This window comes from Salpingoeca rosetta (genome assembly GCF_000188695.1).
Source record: "Salpingoeca rosetta unplaced genomic scaffold supercont1.20, whole genome shotgun sequence".
Classification (NCBI taxonomy): domain Eukaryota; class Choanoflagellata; order Craspedida; family Salpingoecidae; genus Salpingoeca; species Salpingoeca rosetta.
In genome coordinates this window covers 754675-772111 of record NW_004754914.1, presented here as the reverse complement: position 1 = coordinate 772111, position 17437 = coordinate 754675, and the positions used below count along the sequence as shown (strand labels likewise).

Here is a 17437-nt window from a genome sequence, read left to right as displayed (position 1 = left end):
ACACACACACACGCGCGCGCGCAGGGAAGTGCGGAACTGTGCTGTTTTTGTTGTGGGCTGTCGTTGATTGACTGGAGCCAGCATAAGGCCGTGGGGGTCACCTCTGCTCGACCTCAAAGCTCTTTTGAGTGCTTGATTGGTGTACGGACAACCCAGCGCACCGCGACACACACACGCGCACACACACACACACACACACACACACACACACACACACACACACACACACACACACACACACACACACACACACACACACACACACACACACACACACACACACACACACACACACACACGATGGACTGCTCCCGCCACATTACTCTTGCGTCCCTTCCCCTGCCCCTTCTTTTCACGCACCTTGCTTGTATGAATGCCGGCACATTGCCTTTCCTGCTTGTCAACTGTTGTATGTTTGTGTGTATTATTCGTGTGACAATGCGCCACATCGAGTGGCCAACAGAATGAGGAATGAATGAATAAAGAGGCAAGAAGCGCGTGCCACTGTGTCACGGAACCAAGGGGAATGGAGAGGAGTGAACGGGTTCTCAGGCAGCACAGGGTCCGACAAGCGCACAAACAAACACGTCCCAAGCTTGCATGCAAGCAACGTCCGTTCACCAAAGGCAAGACCCGCTCCACACCATCGTAACACACGAGAGAAGCAAGCAACAAGTGACAATGTACAGAAACCACAGAACACCATGATGATGGTCAGGGAAGATAGAAGTTAAATCATTCAAGCAGGCGCAGGAAGCGTGTTGATGCGCACACAATAACGAGTGTCGGCGCATCGAGTAAAATGTAACGAGAATGAGAAGGTAATGTCCCCCTCCACTTGATAAGGCAGCTCAAAACAGTGGCAACGGGTGCTGGTCGATGGTGCCGACCGGGAAGAAGACGTGGGACTCTTGTCGCACGTGGTCCAGCAGTGCTTGCCGCTCCTTCAACAGCCGCTGCCGCTTCTGCACGAGCAGGTCCTTGGTCTTGTTCAGCAGCGTCAGGCGCTGATCCACGCTGTGGCGGCTGGTGAGCTCTTGGTTGCGGCGGCGCCAGTAGCTGCGGCGTGCAATCTCTCGCGTGCGCTCAAGCTTCTCGTGATCAATCTCACCGTTCTCAAGCACACACCGCTTGTTGATGGCACTGCGCCCGCGCATCGTCGTGCTTGCTGTGCCCTTGGCGCGCACGCTGCTGTTGGTGCTGCTGTTGGTGCTGCTGCTGGTGCTGCTGTTGGTGCTGCTGTTGGTGCTGCTGTTGGTGCTGCTGTTGGTGCTGCTGTTGGTGCTGCTGTTGGTGCTGCTGTTGCGTTGTGCCTGCATGAACGTGCGATGTTGCGCTTGTGATGACGGCAAGGATAAGGGGCAGGAGGAGAAGGAAGAGGTTGTGGCTGTGTGCGATGTGGGCTGCAGAGGGATGGGATCTTCAGCGTCGCTGCTGTTGGATGAGAACGACGCAGCGGACAGTGCTGATGCCGACGATGCCACAGACGCCTGTCGCTCTTCCATAGACGACAAGGAGGTGGTGGAGGAGGAGGAGGAGGAGGAGAGGAAGGACTCCAGGGCTGCGTCAAGCATGTTCATGTCTGCATGGCTCAGCAGCTGCTCGACCGGGACGTCGCTATTCAATGTGAACGCAGGCAGGAAGGCACCGTCATTGCCCTGGCTCTGCGAGGCGTTGGCGCCGCCGACGTTGATGGCACCGCCATCTGTCGTCGCTGTTGTCGCTGTTGTTGTGGGGAAGACATCATCATCATCAAAGTGGAAGATGTTGTCGCTTGTGCTTTCGAAGCAAAGGCGGGGCTTTGCCAGCGCAGTGTCAAAGTCGAAGAATGGTGCTGCCTGCTGGTGGACTTGGTGCTGCTGCTGCTGGTGCTGCTGGTGCTGCTGGTGGGAAGCAGCAATGCCGTTGGAGGACTTGGATGCGTGGGATGATGCCGACCATGATGATGAGGATGATGGCGGGGACAAGGGAGTCATCGACGTGTCCTTCTTGGTGCCATTGCTGCTGTTGTCGATGATGCCAAAGCCGCTGTCCAGGGCTGCCGCGGCGGTGTTGAGCGTGGAGAAGGCGGATGTTCTGGTGTTGTTGGTGTGCAGTGCTTGTCGTCGTTGTGCATTTGAAGGTTTTGGCGGCGGATTGGGCGATCTGTGTGTGACGCCATCAAGGACAATTTGCCATATTTTCACCGGATATTGCGGCGTGCAACGGAAACTTTGGACGTTGGTTGGTTTTGTGGTTGGTGTGCTGGTTGGTTTTGTGGTTGGTGTGGTTGGTTGGTGACCATCGCCAACCAGCGACTGTGCCACATGCGAAGATGCACACACACACACACACACACACAATCGAGCTTGCTTGCGCTTAACACCTTTTCCCGTCCCCTCGTTGTGACGTTGTTCTCACTCTCACTCTCACGCACACGCTTTCCTGACACACACGCACACGCACGCACACGCACGCGCACCCATCCAGTTCACGCTCACGTTGACAAACCATTCACCGTTGTGCAGTGCAGTGCAACAGTTTTCTCTGTGGCTTGATCACGGGCCTGCTCGCCCACCATCCAACCACCAAGCTACCGTCAATCCGCGGAATCGGTTGGGAGTCAACGATTTGCTTCTTTGCCGGCTTCTTTGTCTGAGCTGTTGTCTCTCTTTGTTGTGGCGAGTGTCTGCAACGCAAGACCGCAGCAAAGCGTCCAGCGAGCATGGACGGAAAGCGGTCCGGGCCGCTCAATTATGGCGACATTGTGTCGCTTTTCCTCACGGATGGCCCAGACTACAATGGCTTCCTCAGCACCCTCGGGTAAGCGAGCATGTGTTCGTGGTTGTCCGTGTCTTCATGGCTCCTGCGTTCGCATGTGCGCGCATTGTCCGTGCGTTTGTGTGTCCGTGTGTGCGCGTGTGTCGGCGAATCTTTCGCCGTTGCAGCTGCGAAATCGCTTGCGTTATTATTCGCCAGTGGCGTTTGAGAACACGGCCGCGGAGACACCCTCTGACAAGACATTGCCACATCTTCTTCCGACCTAAAGCACGCGACTCACACATACCCTGTCCACCCTTGCTCGCTGTCCAGCAACATTGACAACCGTGTTGTTGTGCGGCCACAGGCCATCGGCCGCACCATCAAGGTGCCCAAGAAGTTCAGAGGTATGTTCATCTTGTGGATGTTTGAACGGATCTCCCATTCCTGTTTCTTGAGCGCAACGTGCAACGCGGTTGCAGCAACAATGTCTCGCATCAACACTGGGCCTTTCTTTCTCATGAATGTGTGCTTCCTCACTCGCGTGTGCTGTGTGCGCTGTGCAGATTGCCTGTTTCAGGTTGTGCCGATGAACCGGTACATGGCACAGAGCCAGTATGACAAGGCCAAAGCCAAGCAGGTGCAGGACGCGAAGAGCAAAGGGCCCGCGTCCAACGTCGCCGACATTGTGTATCTCAAGCAGCTGCAGCAAGCGGCCGAGCTGGAGCGCGAGCAGAACAAGCAGGAGTGCAACAAGCTGCTCAAGACCCCCGTGCAGTATGGCAACGTGATCCAGCTGCTGCACCTGAAGAGCAACAAGTACCTGACCGTCAACAAGCGGATGACAGGGATCATGGAGAAGAACGCCATGCGCGTGAGCCTCGAGCTCACGGGCAACGAGGGCTCGTGGTTCTACGTGCACCCCTTCTACAAGCACCGCACCATCAACGACTCTGTGTTCGTTGGTGATAAGGTGTATCTCAAGTCCGTCAACGCAGGCCAGCTCCTCCATGCAAGCGAGATGCGCCTGGCCGACAACCCAGGTGCATGCGTGCATGTGTGTGTGTGTGTGCGTGTGTGCGTGTGCGTGTGTGCATGGTCGTGCATGTGTTTGTGTGGTCGTGCATGTGCGCGTGGCATGTGGCTGCGCCTTTGTGCGTGCGTGTGCGTGTAAACGCGGATGTCGTCTGCACAAACAAGGCTGCACAAGGATGTTGTTTTCGCCACGAACACCCCCTCCCTCTGCTTTCATCGTCTTTCTACGTGTCGACCCTTTGTGCTAACATACACAGCCCTTATATTCCAACCCACCACTTGCACATTCACGTCTCCTTGTGGCATGCACTGCTTACCTCACTCGCTGTTAACCCGCCTCGCCCACCAAACCCCCACGACTTCATGATAGGTTGCATGGAGGTAAACGTGACGCAATGCAGCGACAGCTGGAAGATTCTCCTCTACAACGAGTACGAAGAGGACGCGTCGGATCACCTCAAGGGTGGCGATGTGGTCCGCATGTTCCACGTGGAGGAGTCCAAGTACCTCACTGCGGACCACTACTCCACTCTGGAGGAGAAGAGCACCAGCTCGCGTGCCAGTATTCACGTCTTTCTGCGCAACACAACCCGAAATCACAAGGTGGTAAGGTAGAACAAGGTGCTTGCCCCTTGCTTTTATTTTTTGGTTTCAATGGAGTTTGCACATTCGTTTGCGAACGCCACGACAGCTCCGCTTCCACTGTCACGATTCTGCTGCTACTGCTCCTCCTCCTGTTGTTACTGTCATTTGCCACAGTCTTTGTTTTGCCACTGCTACTGCAACTGCTGCTGTAGTTGTTTCTCCTGCTGTTGTTGCTGAAACTGGCGTTACTATTGCTGTTGCCGCTGTTGCTACCGCTGTGACTACCGCTGTTCCATACTGTTGTTGCTGCTACGGCTACTATTGCTGCTGTTGCGGGTGCAATTGCTACCATCCTGTAGACCCGGCTGTGTCGCTCACTTGTCTCCCTACAACCTTTTGCACCGTCCCTGTTTTGCGCGTTGCTGTGTTCATTCACGGATCACGCAGCAAACTGCCGCAGCTTCGTCCAAAGCGCTGTGGGAGGTTGAGGTTGTCAGTGACATGCTCACCTACGGTGGCTACGCGAGATGGGACTCCTTCTACAGGCAAGTTTGCACATCGGGATCAGATCTGTGCATGCAATCACTCGTGCGTCAGCGCTTGGCTTGCCTTTCACGTGGAGATGCGCATATTTACAACTTGTTCCACTCCTGTTCGTGCCACCACCATTCGTACTTTACATGACCTTGCTCACTTTCGCTCATCCCCATGAACTCCACGCTCAACACACACACACACACACACACACACACACACACACACACACACACACACACACACACACACGCACGCACGCACGCACGCACGCACGCACGCACGCACGCACGCACGCACACACACGCACGCACGCATGCACGCACTCACACACACGCACACACACACACACTCACACACACATGCACAACTTGCCCCCTCCCCCCTCCTTGTCAACTTGCAGATTCAAGCACTTGTCCACGGAGCAGTACCTCGCCGTTGTGATTGACACAGAGGATCTCGATGACCCAAACCGCGTTCGCCTTAAGGGGTACGGGACACAGAGGGGTGTGGACAGAATGTGTCCCACCACACGTGCATGCACTCTTGTGGATATTGCGAACGCCGTTGTTGATTTGTTGTTGGTTTGTTTCGTTGAGTGGGGTTGGGTTCTGTGATTCCACCTCTGCCACGGATTGTTGCTGCCTCACAGATTTTCACGTCGACGCTCTCCCTTCCTCCCCCCCCCCATTTTCCTCTCACCTCCTTTCGCTTCCTCTCCCCTCGCTTCCCTCTCTTCCCTCTCTTGCTCTCTCATGTCCCTCACACTCCATGCGTCAATCCCCACTTCACAGCAAACGTGGGCAGGTGTTCAAGCTGGTGACGACGCCCAAGCGCCACGACTACTCCACTGTCTTTGAGCTTGACTCGACACAGCCAACCCTCCCCGACGAGCGGGTGACGCGCGATGCGTTTATGCGACTGAAGCATCTGCAGACTGGCACGTGGGTGCACGCCACCGCAACCTTCATCGATGCCATGATAGATGGCGAGACAAACTCAAAGCCAACCATGCTCAAGGTACGGTCACACTGTGTTTTGAAGTTGTGTGTTGTTCGGTCACACTTTGCTCTGTGCGTCAATGGGCTGATGTGGTGATGGTGGTCTTTGTTGTGTGTTTGTGCGCTTGTCTTCATTGTCGCCTTTTCCCTTCTCAAGTGAACACACCGTCACCTGTGCGCGTCTGTGCGTGTGTGTTGTGCGTGTGTGTTGTGCGTGTGTGTCCGTGTGTGTGTTGTGCGTGTGTGTCCCCCTCTCTCCGATACCTCTCTCCATCCCCTGCCCTCTGTTTGCCTGCAGGTCGGCACGGCAGCGGAGCGAGATGACCGGGAGGCGTTTGCCATCATCCCCGTCAACGATTTGGAGATTCGCGACCTGGACTTTTGTTCCGACACGCAGCGCGTGCTGTCCTACCACGCGCGGCGCATCAAGGACGGCACCATCAGCAGCATTGAGAAGAAGCTCGAGACCAAGATCCTCAAGGACCTCATCTTCTTCCTCGTCGGCCAAGAGGTGGGCGTGTGTTGTGTGTTTGGTGCGCATGTGTGTGTTGTGTGTGTGTGCGGCTTGTGTGAGTATGCATGTGTGTGTGTGTGTGTGTGTGTGTGCTCGTCTTCCTCATTCCCTCCATGCCTACCTGTATCCCTGTCTCCCTCTCCCAATTTTCTCATTTCCCAACCGGGATCCCCCACGCCACCATACTACCTCGTGTCTGCAGCCCTCCGAGCACGCGGATCCGTTTGCGCTGTCCGGAAAACCAAACAAGGACCGCCAGAAACTCATGCGTGAGCAGGACATTCTCAAAGAGCTCTTCTACACCCTCAAGGTGACGCGCTTGCTTTGGCTTTACTTTGTCTTCCACATGTGCATGTGCGCGCTCTGCAGAAGCGAGCGCACTTGCATTTTGCGTGATGCCTTTTCCTTTGGTCGGCAGTCATGGTTTCCTCTCATCCTTCGTGCTTGCACGTGATCCCTGACTGCCAATTTGCTTGCATCTTCAACCCGCCCTCACCAACCCCTCTGTTGTCACGCTTCACTTGTTTTGCACATTACGACAGACGCCATTCACGCCCAAGGCGTGCCCCGGTTGTGTCGGTGTGCTCATCAACGACATGGACAAGCTTGTGGAAGGGAAGTACAAGTGGATCCGCGACATCTGCCGCCTCTGCTACACGCTCATCAAGCTCCTCGCCACCGACTACCGCAAGAACCAGGTGCATACAGTGTACAGTGTGTGATTCGACACACAGGCCACACACCTTCCTTGTGATACTCGTTCCTTGTGATTTGGGGAATGTCTTACGTGTGTGTGTGTGCGTGCGTGTGTGCGTGCGTGTGTTTGTGTGTGCGTGTGTTTGTGTGTGTACGTGCGTGCGCGTGTATGTGTGTGTGTGTGTGGTGTGTCGTTGATGGTGATGTTTTCTCCCTCAAATTTGATTGGGTTCATTGAATGCATATTCTCACACTCCGCCGAATTCAATACATTCACACACATCTGTCGTGCATGTTGCATGACACAGGAGGTGATTGCGAAGAACTTTGGCTTCATGCAGCGTCAAATTGGGTACGACCTGCTGGCCGAGGACACCATCACGCATCTCCTCAACAACAACCGCAAACTCATGGAGAAGCACATCACAGCAAAGGAGATTGACAATTTTCTCCACCTCGTCCGCGTCAAGCAGGTACGCGCGCTCGCTTGTGAGGGCTGTCGGATGTGTGTGTGAATGCGTGTGTGACGATTTTTTTTGTCTGTTTGGCAAATGCCATTTAGATGTCATCCTTTTGTGCTTGTGCTTGCGAGTGGGTGTCTGCCATCAATCGCACGCGTACACAAATACCAAACACGCCTCCACACACACTTGCCGCACTGCAAGTACCGGAACCGCCCATCTCACCAACCCCCCCCCACACACACACACACACACGCACGCACACACACACACACACACACACACACACACACACACACACACACACACACACACACACACACACACATACCCACCACCACCACCACCAACTCGCGACAGGACCCGCGGTTTATCGAGTGCCTGTCCGACCTGTGCACATCCAACGGCACCGCCATCCCGGGCACGCAGGAGCTGATTTGCAGCGCTGTGCTCGACACGCCCCGCAACGCCGACCTCTTCTTCTACACGCAGTTCAAGGTGAAACCTATGGCCACACTGCCCCGCATGCGTTTGGGAAGGAGTGTGGGATGTGCGGGTGTGTGTTGTGTCTGCGTTGTGTGCGTTGTGTGTTGGAGTGTATGGCTGTGTGTTTGTGTGGTTGTGCGTGTGTGCCTTTTGTGGGTCATGTTTTGTGAGTGACATGGTACTTTCTTTGCATGTTCTGCCTCACCTGCGCTTCCACCCCACCCGCATCGATCAACCACGTACATCCTTCTTCAATCGCTCCTGTTTGATGTGCAGTACGGCGTGATCACGGTCGACTGGATCGAGAAGGGCAAGTCTGAGCACACGCTGCTTGTGGACCTGGCCAACCCGCCAGACGACCGCCACAAGCGCCTGCTGGAGATGTACCGCGCACAGCTCGATCTCTTTGCACAGATGTGCATGGACCGGCAGTACATGGGCATCAACAAAATGTGCGTCGATATGCGTTCGTGGGCCTGCTGTGTGTGTGTGTGTGTGTGTGTGTGTGTATGCGGGAACGTGCTTTGCGTGCGTATGCTTTGCCACAACTTCGCCCCTTTCACCATCTCCTGGACAGCCCATCAACGCTCGCCACAACTTCAACTCATCAACCACCACCCACACCATCCACAACCACCATCCACCATCATCCCCACCACACCATGCGTGAAAACCTGCAGGCGCCACAAGCTGCCGATTGAGCTGATTCTGTCGTGCATGAGCGACGTGAAGCTGCCTGATGGCCTCCGCGCTTCCTTCTGCCGCCTCATGCTGCATCTTCACGTGGACGCAGAGCCGCAGGAGAACGTCACGCCCATCAACTACGCCCGCCTGTGGAAGGACATCCCAACGTCACTCAGCGTCAACTCATACTCGTACCGCTCCGATGTGCACGAGGCCAACAGCCTCCAGTTCAGAAGCACCATGCAGTTTGTCACAGAGTATCTCGAAACACTCAACAGGGTGCGTGATTGTGTATGTGTGAATGTGTGTGCGTGTGTGTCTGTTTTCGGAATGTATGACCGTGTTTGCGTGCACACACACACACACACACACGCACACACACACACTCGTACGTGTGTGAACCAGTGCGATCTAGCAGACTTGAGCACATAACATCAGCACCAGTACTCCTTCCTCTGTTGCGCTTGAAACCCCGTTCACCCCGTCCTCCCAACCACACGTATCACGGCATGACCACTTGACGACATGTGACAGGACAAGAACGCCGCCTTCTCTGACCACGACCGCAACAAGTTGACGCTGGAGGTGATCACCTTGGCGCGGTACATGATCTACTTTGGCTTCTACGACTTCAAGCAGCTCCTCAGCCTCGTCCACTGCCTGTGCGTACACGCGACTGCGCTGCCTCGTTTTTCCACTTTGTGTTCACGTTTAGTTGTGTTCAGGTGGTGATGTGCGACATTGTGCTCAGTGCACCTGCAACGGCCAAGATGATTGGGAGCGACTTGGCAGATATCGCCTGTGTCCACACCCGGTCATGACCGCAGCTCACACAACTTTGTTACACTGTTCACACACATGACGTCGTTTCGCCATCCGTCCTCTCCACCCTCCCTCACCCTCGATCATCACCACCATGGCTAACAACACGTCGCGTCAACGTTGTTCCACAGGTTGGACATTCTGGACGCGAGCACGGCCGACTTTCGCGATTCCATGGCCGATATGCCGGAGTCTGACCAGAAGATTGTGCTGGACACGATGCAGCAGATGCTGCAGATCCTCAACTTCTACATGGACGTGCGGCTGGACTATCGCCTCTCGCGCCTGCTGGTCATCTTCAAGCACACCATCGCCATGAGTCGTGCCAAGCTCACCAAGTCGCCCAAGTCACGCAGGCGTGCCCGCGCATCGTCCTTCTCTCTGTACGTTGCTGTCAGTGGGAGTTGTTGTGGGAAGGGAGAGGAGCCTCGACTTGTCTCGCGTGCGTTGTGTATGGACTTGTTTGGATGTGTTGTCGCGTGGTTGGGTCACGTTAGCACTAACTCACGCATTGCCTCATGCGCACACACACACACACACGCGCGCGCACACATATGCATACACACACACACGCGCGCACACATATGCATACACACACACACACGCACCACACACACACACACATATATACATACACACACACGCACACACACACACACCATTCCAGGTCGCGAGATGCGGAGGCAAAGCTGTTCCTGCGGCGCGCCACGAAGATCTTCAGCTCTGGCGGGGCGAGCACGCACTCGAGCGCCCCGTCGTCGGATGATGAGGGCGAGAAGGAGGTGGAGTTGGCAACGCTTGGTGCGATGCCGGGTTCTGAGCAGACGGCGTTCCACATTGAAGGGGATCTGGACGAAGTCACCACCCGCACTTTCCTCCGCGTCCTGCTCAATCTCGTCACCTGTGACAACAACGTACGCCGTTTTGTGGCGTGTTTGCCAGCCTTGTCCGGCGGACAATGTTGTGCTCATGTGCTGTATTGCACGTCCTTCTTGTCTTTATACTTTTGATACATTACCTGGCACGACACCACCCTCATGCGTTTACCTACCTCACCTTGATCACCATCCCTTTGACACTACCATCTATCACCACCACTCATCACGACCCATCACACCCAACACACCCAACACAGGATGTTGTGTCTGGTGCGCTGCGGCTGCTGTTCCGCAATTTCAGCCAGCGTAGCGAGATCACGACTGCCTTCCAGCAGGTGCAGCTGCTTGTCTCCGAGAAGGACGTTGACATCTACAAGGCGACGCGCCAGTTCCTGGACAAGCTGCGCGTCATGGTGGAGAAGAGTGAGCTGTGGGTGTACCAGATTGGCGATGAGCACACCACCGCCGTCAACACCGCAATGCAAAACTTTGCACAGATCAAGCGGTGAGGCCCACAACACGCAGAAGAGGGCGTGTGTGGATGTGCGTGCGTGTATTGTCCGTGCACGCGTGAACTTTCTTCGCATGAGTGCCTTAGGGTTTGTGTGATTGTGCATGCTTGAACGTCATGAGCGTGACAGCTCTGTTTTAGCATTGGTGTACTTCTCTGCTCCTTTGTAAGCCTGTTGCATTTTGCTGCACACCTCCCTTCCCAATGTCTCACGCACCTCCCTCGGCACACGTGCGCACACGTGCGTGCATGCAACAGGGTGCTGAACCACGTGACGACGCTGTGTCTGCACGAGAACCGGGAGGTGCGAACCCACCACCAGCGGCTGCTGCGCAACCTTGATGCGCACGGCGAAGTGCTGGCGCTGCTGCGTATGCAGTGCGATCGCGAGCACCCGGAGGTGGCGCAGGTGCACGAGGCAGCCTACTTTTTCCTGCAGAAGTTCTGCGAAGACAACAAGGAAAACCAAAGCGTGCTCAACAAGCATGTACCGTTCTTCGTCGATCAGGTGGGTATCGACGTGTGCATGCATCGATGCATGTGTTGACACTCATGTTTGTGTGTGTGTGTGTGTGTGTGTGTGTGTGTGTGTGTGTGTGTGTGTGTGTGTGTGTGTGCGTGTGGCTGTGTGTGTGCGTGTGGCTGTGCGAGCTACCGCGTTTCATCCACCCCACTCCCACCACGTCGCACACGCGTACACACATTCACATACATTTTGCACTGACATTTGCACAATCATCCACACCCACGCACTGTTGCGCCTACACGCTCCACGTGTACAGATCCGAGATGGGGTGCCGCACGCTGTGGAGTCGCTGATTGCCATCTTCAAGGACAACACGGATCTGTGCCGGAACGTGAACAAGGCGATCATCCAGTCGTTCATCACCACCATTGGCAGCCACCAGCGCAACATCAACCACATCCGCTTCCTCAAGGTGCTTGTGAAGCCCGAGGGCCAGCTCATGCCCCACATCCAGAACATGATCATGGACTCGTTGTCAGCCATCTCGGAGGACGTGCTGCAGTTCTACAACGAGGCAACGTCCTTCCTGCGGCTGCTGGACCTGATGGCCAACGCCAGCGATGACCTCCTTGACAACCGCGACGCGGCACCGGACGACGAGCTTGTGTACCATCTCGAGCTCATTGAGCTGCTGGGATTCTGCACGGAGGGCCTCAACATGCACACGGAGATCAAGTCGCAGAGCCTGCTCCCCATCGATGATGTCGTCAAGGTGTGTGCATGCGTACGCATATGCATGTGAGTGTATTCGTTGTAGGGTGGCGTGGAATCGCCCTCCGCCACCTCTTTTGCTTCCTCAGGCATGCGCACATGCAAGTCGTTCTCTCATCATGATAATCGCTGGCACGCTCGTCACTTCAACGGCTCATTCCCTCCGCAGGTCGTTGTGCATCCAGACACACCGCCGCAGGTGAAGAACTCGTACACGCAGTTCCTCATTCACTGCTACCTTGAAACGGAAGCCGAGGTCAAGGAGCTTCACTTCAGGTGTGTGTTGCATGTGCTGCATGCCTTTGTGATTGTAATGCCAGTTGTCGTCCGTGAAGTGAGTCAAATGGTTCGTGTTGCTTCGCACCCACCCACACACACACACACACACACACACACACACACACACACACACACACACACACACACACACACACACACACACGCCCCGTGCCAACTTTCCATAATGGCCACTCCGTCTGCATTGAACCAGCGCGGACATGTGGCGGCTGCTGAATGCATTTGCGGAGGACGTGGAGAACTTCTGCTCCCCGGACTACGACCTGAGCATGAAGGCCTTCAACGACTACATCATGGAGACGCTCACCAACGCCGTGCGCATGTACTTCCGCATTCTCTCCGACACGGACTACATCCCCACCACGGCCGAGCGCAAGACGACCTTTGTTCGCCTCGTCACCGCCTTTTGCAACCTGGCGGCAACAACGGCCCAGGCGCGCCTGATGAATGTCAGCGTCATCACTACGCTCGCTGCCCTCGTCAGTTACGCCCACGACCGCGGTGTTGCGCTGGGAGACATTCTCGAGGCCCAGATCAAGGACGTGAGTTGATGTGTTTGTGTACTTGAGTTTGTGTGTGCGTGTGTGTGTGCGTATGTGAGAATGATGTTCGTATGCGTGCGTGTGAGTGCGTCGGAAGGCTGATTGCGTGCACGTGTGAGTTCCGTCTGCTGCTGTTGCTTCTTCTTCTGGTGCACAGGTTTTGGTCTTCCACAAGTGCTGTGCCTATTTGTGCGTTCAGACCTCATGTTTTCCACTCTTTCGAACACACGCCATCGTGTTCCACCCATCTCACACACCACCACTCTCCGCCCACTTTCTTCTCCACCACCCCTCCTCACTTCCGCTGCCTCCCCCGCAACCCCCGCTACCCCACTTGCACCATCAATGTGCAGGTGATGGAGTCGTGCAAGCGCGGGCCTGCGCAGAGCATCAGCCGGTGGGTGCAGCGCGCCCGCCGCCGCATTGAGCACATGGAGACGCTGCCGGAACACGAAGCCGTCAACGCAACAAGCGACAGCCAGGAGGACAGCACGCACGGCATGGCCAAGGCCATTGTGGACCATCTTGAGAAGCTTGTTGCCTACCTGGCGCGCTCGCTCTCCTCAGCCAGCCGCGTGGAGGTGTCGATTCTTGTTGACATCCTGCACCACCCGCACCGCCTGCGAGACATGAACATGGGCATCTCGCAAGACCGCTTCCTGCGCCAACTCATCCAGCACATCAGGCGGCTGGAGAGCGAGGAGCCCGAGACGATTGACCGCGAGTTGCGGCTGGAGGTGTTGAAGATTCTTCGCCGGATGATGGTGCCGGAGCTGTTCACTGGTGACGATCGCAACCTGCGCATTGCGTTGCTTTCGCTCTTCTTTGACGAGGATGTGTTGGCTGATGCCGCGTTCCATCTCCGCCCCACCGACACGCTCGAGATTGACCCGGGACAGCAAAACCTGCTTGACAAGAATGGCGCGTCGCTGCTCGTTGCCGAGCTGATCATGGCCTCGGACGATTCGGGAACCTTCTACGAGGTGTGTTTATGTTTGTTTCTTTGTTTCTTTGTTTGTTTGTTTGTTTGTTTGTTTGTTTATTTTGTGTGTGTATGTTTGTTTGGGCGCTTGTGTGTGTTTTTGTTTGTGTGTGTGAGCGTGCATGCATCCGTGATGTGTTGCACGCTGCAACATTCATCCCGTGGTCTTGTCCACTGTTGTTGAAAGGCAAAATGCAACATGTAACACATATGCCCGCAACATCACACGACACCACACCCCACTAGGCGCTGCGTCTTGGCATTGCGCTGCTTGAGGGCGGAAATGCGCAGACGCAGGAGTCGTTCTACAAGTTCTTCAAGAGCACAGACAGCACGCCGTTCTTCCGCAAGATCCAGGAGAAGATGTCTCGCTCCAAGCTCGACCTGAAGCAGGAGGAGGACGTGAAGAAGGAGAAGGCAAACGACGAGTACGCAAACATGGTGGCCATTCTTCGCCTGCTGCAGCTGCTTTGCGAGAACCACAACAGCAAGTTGCAGAACTACCTTCGCTTCCAGACCAACAACAAGATCTCGTACAACCTCATCCTGGAGACGATCAAGTATCTCGACTACGGCATTGCGCTCCTCATCAACGACCAGAACGTCGGCAACGTCATCCAGGTGCGGTCGCTGTTGCACGTGCACTCTTGCTGCCGAGTGTGCGTGGTGTTGGAAAGCAGGAGACTTTGTGTGTGTGTGTGCGTGTGTGTGTGTGTGTGTGTGTGTGTGTGTGTGTGCGTGTGTGTGTGTGTGCACAAGTGTGCGTAATTTCGTGCGTGTGCGTGTGCGTGTGTGTATGTGTGCGTGCACGTGTTTGCTGTGGGCCGACCTCATTCCGTTTCATGCGTTGCCGCCTCACGGTCTTTCTTGCACACACAGACACTGAACACGTTGACAGAGTATTGCCAGGGCCCGTGCATTGAGAACCAGAACACGGTCGCCTCCCACGAAAGCAACGGGCTCGACATTGTCGTCAAGGAACTCCTTCTCCAGTGCGTGCATGCATGCGCCTCTGCCTGTTCTTGGTTGTGTGTATGCATGTGTGTGTGTGTGTTTACCAACTTACGTTCCTGCTGTTTCAAGCCGTTTTCTGGCACCGGTCCCCCCCCCCCTCTCTTGCTTCTCATGATCACCACCACCACCACTCACACCACCACCGCACAACCACTGCAGTGACTTCCCCGAGCTGAGCAACACGAACAGCAACAGCAGCCGCCGCCGCATGAAGGTTCGCCCGGAGCAGCTGCTTGAGCTGAAGAAGCAGGCGTCTGCGCTGCTGCTGTCGGTTATGGAGAGCAGGCAGGAGGAATCCCTCTCGCGGCGCATCCTCTTCAACCTGGACAAGCAGCAACTGCTCAACACCATCTACTCGCTCTACTCGGCCCTCGATGACACGACGGACACGGGCGAGCGCGACATCACGTGCGTTGCGCCGTGCGCGTGTCCGCACTGTCGCCGCGATGTTGGTCACAGCATCTACGTGCTTGCCGTCACCTTGGCCGATCGCAACAAGGAGCTGGCGCACTTCCTGAAGATGGAGGACTCTGAGCACCCGTTTGGGATGCACGGCCACGCAGACTACCGGGAGAAAGTGAAGGAGGCCATCACCTACTACGCGACATACACAGATTCAATTGAGATTTTTCGCAACGACCACTTGGAGAAGATCTTCTTCCCCATTCCGGGCATCTGCCACTACCTGAGCGAGAACAGCAAGGAGGCCGTGTACCTGGAGACGGACGTCAACGAGCAGGGATCAAAGGTTCCGGAGTTCTTCATCAAGGTCCGTTCAGACTTGCTTTGGTTCGGTTGGTGTGTAGCAGTGTGTTGTTCTGTGTGTGTAGCTGTGTGTGTTGTTCTGTGTGCGTCGCTGTGTGCGTCGGTGTGTGTGTGTGTGTGTGTGTGTGTGTGTGTGTGTCTCTCTCTCTCTGTGCGTGCGTGTGGGTTCGAGCTTTCAACCTCGCCTCACTCGCCCCTCCTCCCTCTGTGTCCGCACTCACACATTACAGGTCAACAGCTTGTATGAGGAGATGAAGTGGCAGAAAAAGCTCAAGTCGCGACCGGGCCTGTACACGGCCACCGTCAACTACACCGTGTGGAAGACGCTGTCCTTCACCTTTGGCTTGCTCATCAACGTGCTGGTTGGCACGTGCTTCCCGTTTGAGAAGGCGCACTTCTCTCCGACGTGGCTCACGCTGGCTGTCGTCTACCTTGCCACCATCGCCTCCATCTCCGTCTCCGTACTCAGCTTCAAGATTTGGAATGGCGGGCATCGCATCAACCCCACAAACAAATGGGTTGCAGCACTCGGTATGTGCGGCGTGGTTTGCGTTGAGTGTGTGTGTTTGTTGTGTATATGTGCGTGCTTTGCAGGCTGTGTGGCGTGGCTTGCGTGGTGGTTCTGTGTATGTTACACCCCTTTCGGTTTGCCGACCACAGCCGAGTGCTTCTCACACGTCTGTCTCCTCCCCAACAGATGCGCGCTTCCCCCTGGCGGAGATGCGTGTGGAAACCGTGCAAGCATCGCTCGTCTGCCTTACGCTGAGTCTCGTCATATCCAACATCATCGAACCGTGTCTTTACTTGCTTGGCCTCGCTCAGGTATTCATGACAGCCACAGTAATGACGTCAGATCGTGTTGCAGCATGCTTTGTGTTTGTGTGTGTGTGTTTATGTGTGTGTTTTTGTTTGTGGTGAAAGAGTTTCATTGTTGGTGAATTGTGCTTGTTTCTGCTGTGTCGCCCACGCCTGAGGTGCCGTCTGCCCGTTTCGATGTTCCTCCACTCACCGCGCTTCCATCACCCTGCTTGGTCCTGGGCGTCAGCTGATCAACTCTGGCGTGATGCTGGTGAGCTACCTCGGCAACAACATGAGCCGGTACACGGAAGCAGGCAGCACGGACGAAGACGACGAGGACGACAACGACGAGACGCACCAAGTGTCCACGAAGAAGATGTACTCCGATCGGGGCTTTGTGTATCATGTTGGCTACCTCTGCATCTGCCTCCTCGGTGTCACCTGGGATCTCCTCCCCTTTGACGACGTCTCCTTTGGCTCCTTCTGGTTCAGGTGCGTGCGTGCGTCTCTGCGTGCGTGCGTTTATACGCATGTGGTGTCTGCGTGCTTGTCTGTGAATGTGTGTGTGTATGCGTAACGTGCGCTGTCTATGCATACGTGCGCGTTCTATGCATACGTGCGCGTTCTGTGTGTGTGTGTGTGTGTGTGTGTGTGTGTGTGTGTGTGTGTGTGTGTGTGTGTGTGTGTGTGTGCACTGGGTGTGACGTCGTGTCCTTCGACAGCCGACTCCCCCCCTCTTGTACTGCCCTCCTGCCGCATGGTGACGCCTGCTGTATCTCACAAGTGTCCATTTTCAACGCACACACGCCCTTCCCCCCGCCCCCAACACATCCACCTCTAGCTTGCTGCTGATGGA

At 55.6% G+C, this 17437-nt stretch overlaps 2 protein-coding genes across 2 annotated transcripts in view; one reads left to right on the top strand and one right to left on the bottom strand.

Moving 5' to 3' along the window:
- Window positions 1-851: 851 nt before the first annotated feature.
- Window positions 852-2560, bottom strand: PTSG_07656 (uncharacterized protein; the record flags this gene model as incomplete). The annotated part of the gene is made up of 2 exons (XM_004991398.1): window positions 852-2145; window positions 2481-2560. The coding sequence occupies 2 exons, from the start codon at window positions 2558-2560 to the stop codon at window positions 852-854; spliced, it is 1374 nt and encodes a 457-aa protein (XP_004991455.1).
- A 144-nt stretch (window positions 2561-2704) lies between these two features.
- Window positions 2705-17437, top strand: part of PTSG_07655 (type I inositol triphosphate receptor) — a gene marked incomplete at both ends in the record, with an annotated part of 16402 nt that continues 1669 nt past the window's right edge. The window contains 30 exons of the mRNA XM_004991397.1: window positions 2705-2802; window positions 3073-3146; window positions 3306-3782; window positions 4145-4377; window positions 4807-4908; window positions 5304-5383; window positions 5688-5913; window positions 6193-6405; window positions 6611-6718; window positions 6951-7106; window positions 7413-7577; window positions 7926-8063; window positions 8328-8503; window positions 8732-9014; window positions 9270-9397; window positions 9689-9928; window positions 10225-10471; window positions 10693-10940; window positions 11205-11454; window positions 11729-12184; window positions 12353-12459; window positions 12674-13022; window positions 13376-14005; window positions 14251-14625; window positions 14884-14996; window positions 15178-15787; window positions 16014-16314; window positions 16481-16605; window positions 16829-17073; window positions 17423-17437. The exon at window positions 17423-17437 is cut by the window's right edge and continues 136 nt beyond it. Of these exons, the coding sequence (XP_004991454.1) occupies window positions 2705-2802; window positions 3073-3146; window positions 3306-3782; window positions 4145-4377; window positions 4807-4908; window positions 5304-5383; window positions 5688-5913; window positions 6193-6405; window positions 6611-6718; window positions 6951-7106; window positions 7413-7577; window positions 7926-8063; window positions 8328-8503; window positions 8732-9014; window positions 9270-9397; window positions 9689-9928; window positions 10225-10471; window positions 10693-10940; window positions 11205-11454; window positions 11729-12184; window positions 12353-12459; window positions 12674-13022; window positions 13376-14005; window positions 14251-14625; window positions 14884-14996; window positions 15178-15787; window positions 16014-16314; window positions 16481-16605; window positions 16829-17073; window positions 17423-17437 (6968 nt within the window). The remainder of the gene's footprint in view (window positions 2803-3072; window positions 3147-3305; window positions 3783-4144; window positions 4378-4806; window positions 4909-5303; window positions 5384-5687; window positions 5914-6192; window positions 6406-6610; window positions 6719-6950; window positions 7107-7412; window positions 7578-7925; window positions 8064-8327; window positions 8504-8731; window positions 9015-9269; window positions 9398-9688; window positions 9929-10224; window positions 10472-10692; window positions 10941-11204; window positions 11455-11728; window positions 12185-12352; window positions 12460-12673; window positions 13023-13375; window positions 14006-14250; window positions 14626-14883; window positions 14997-15177; window positions 15788-16013; window positions 16315-16480; window positions 16606-16828; window positions 17074-17422) is intronic.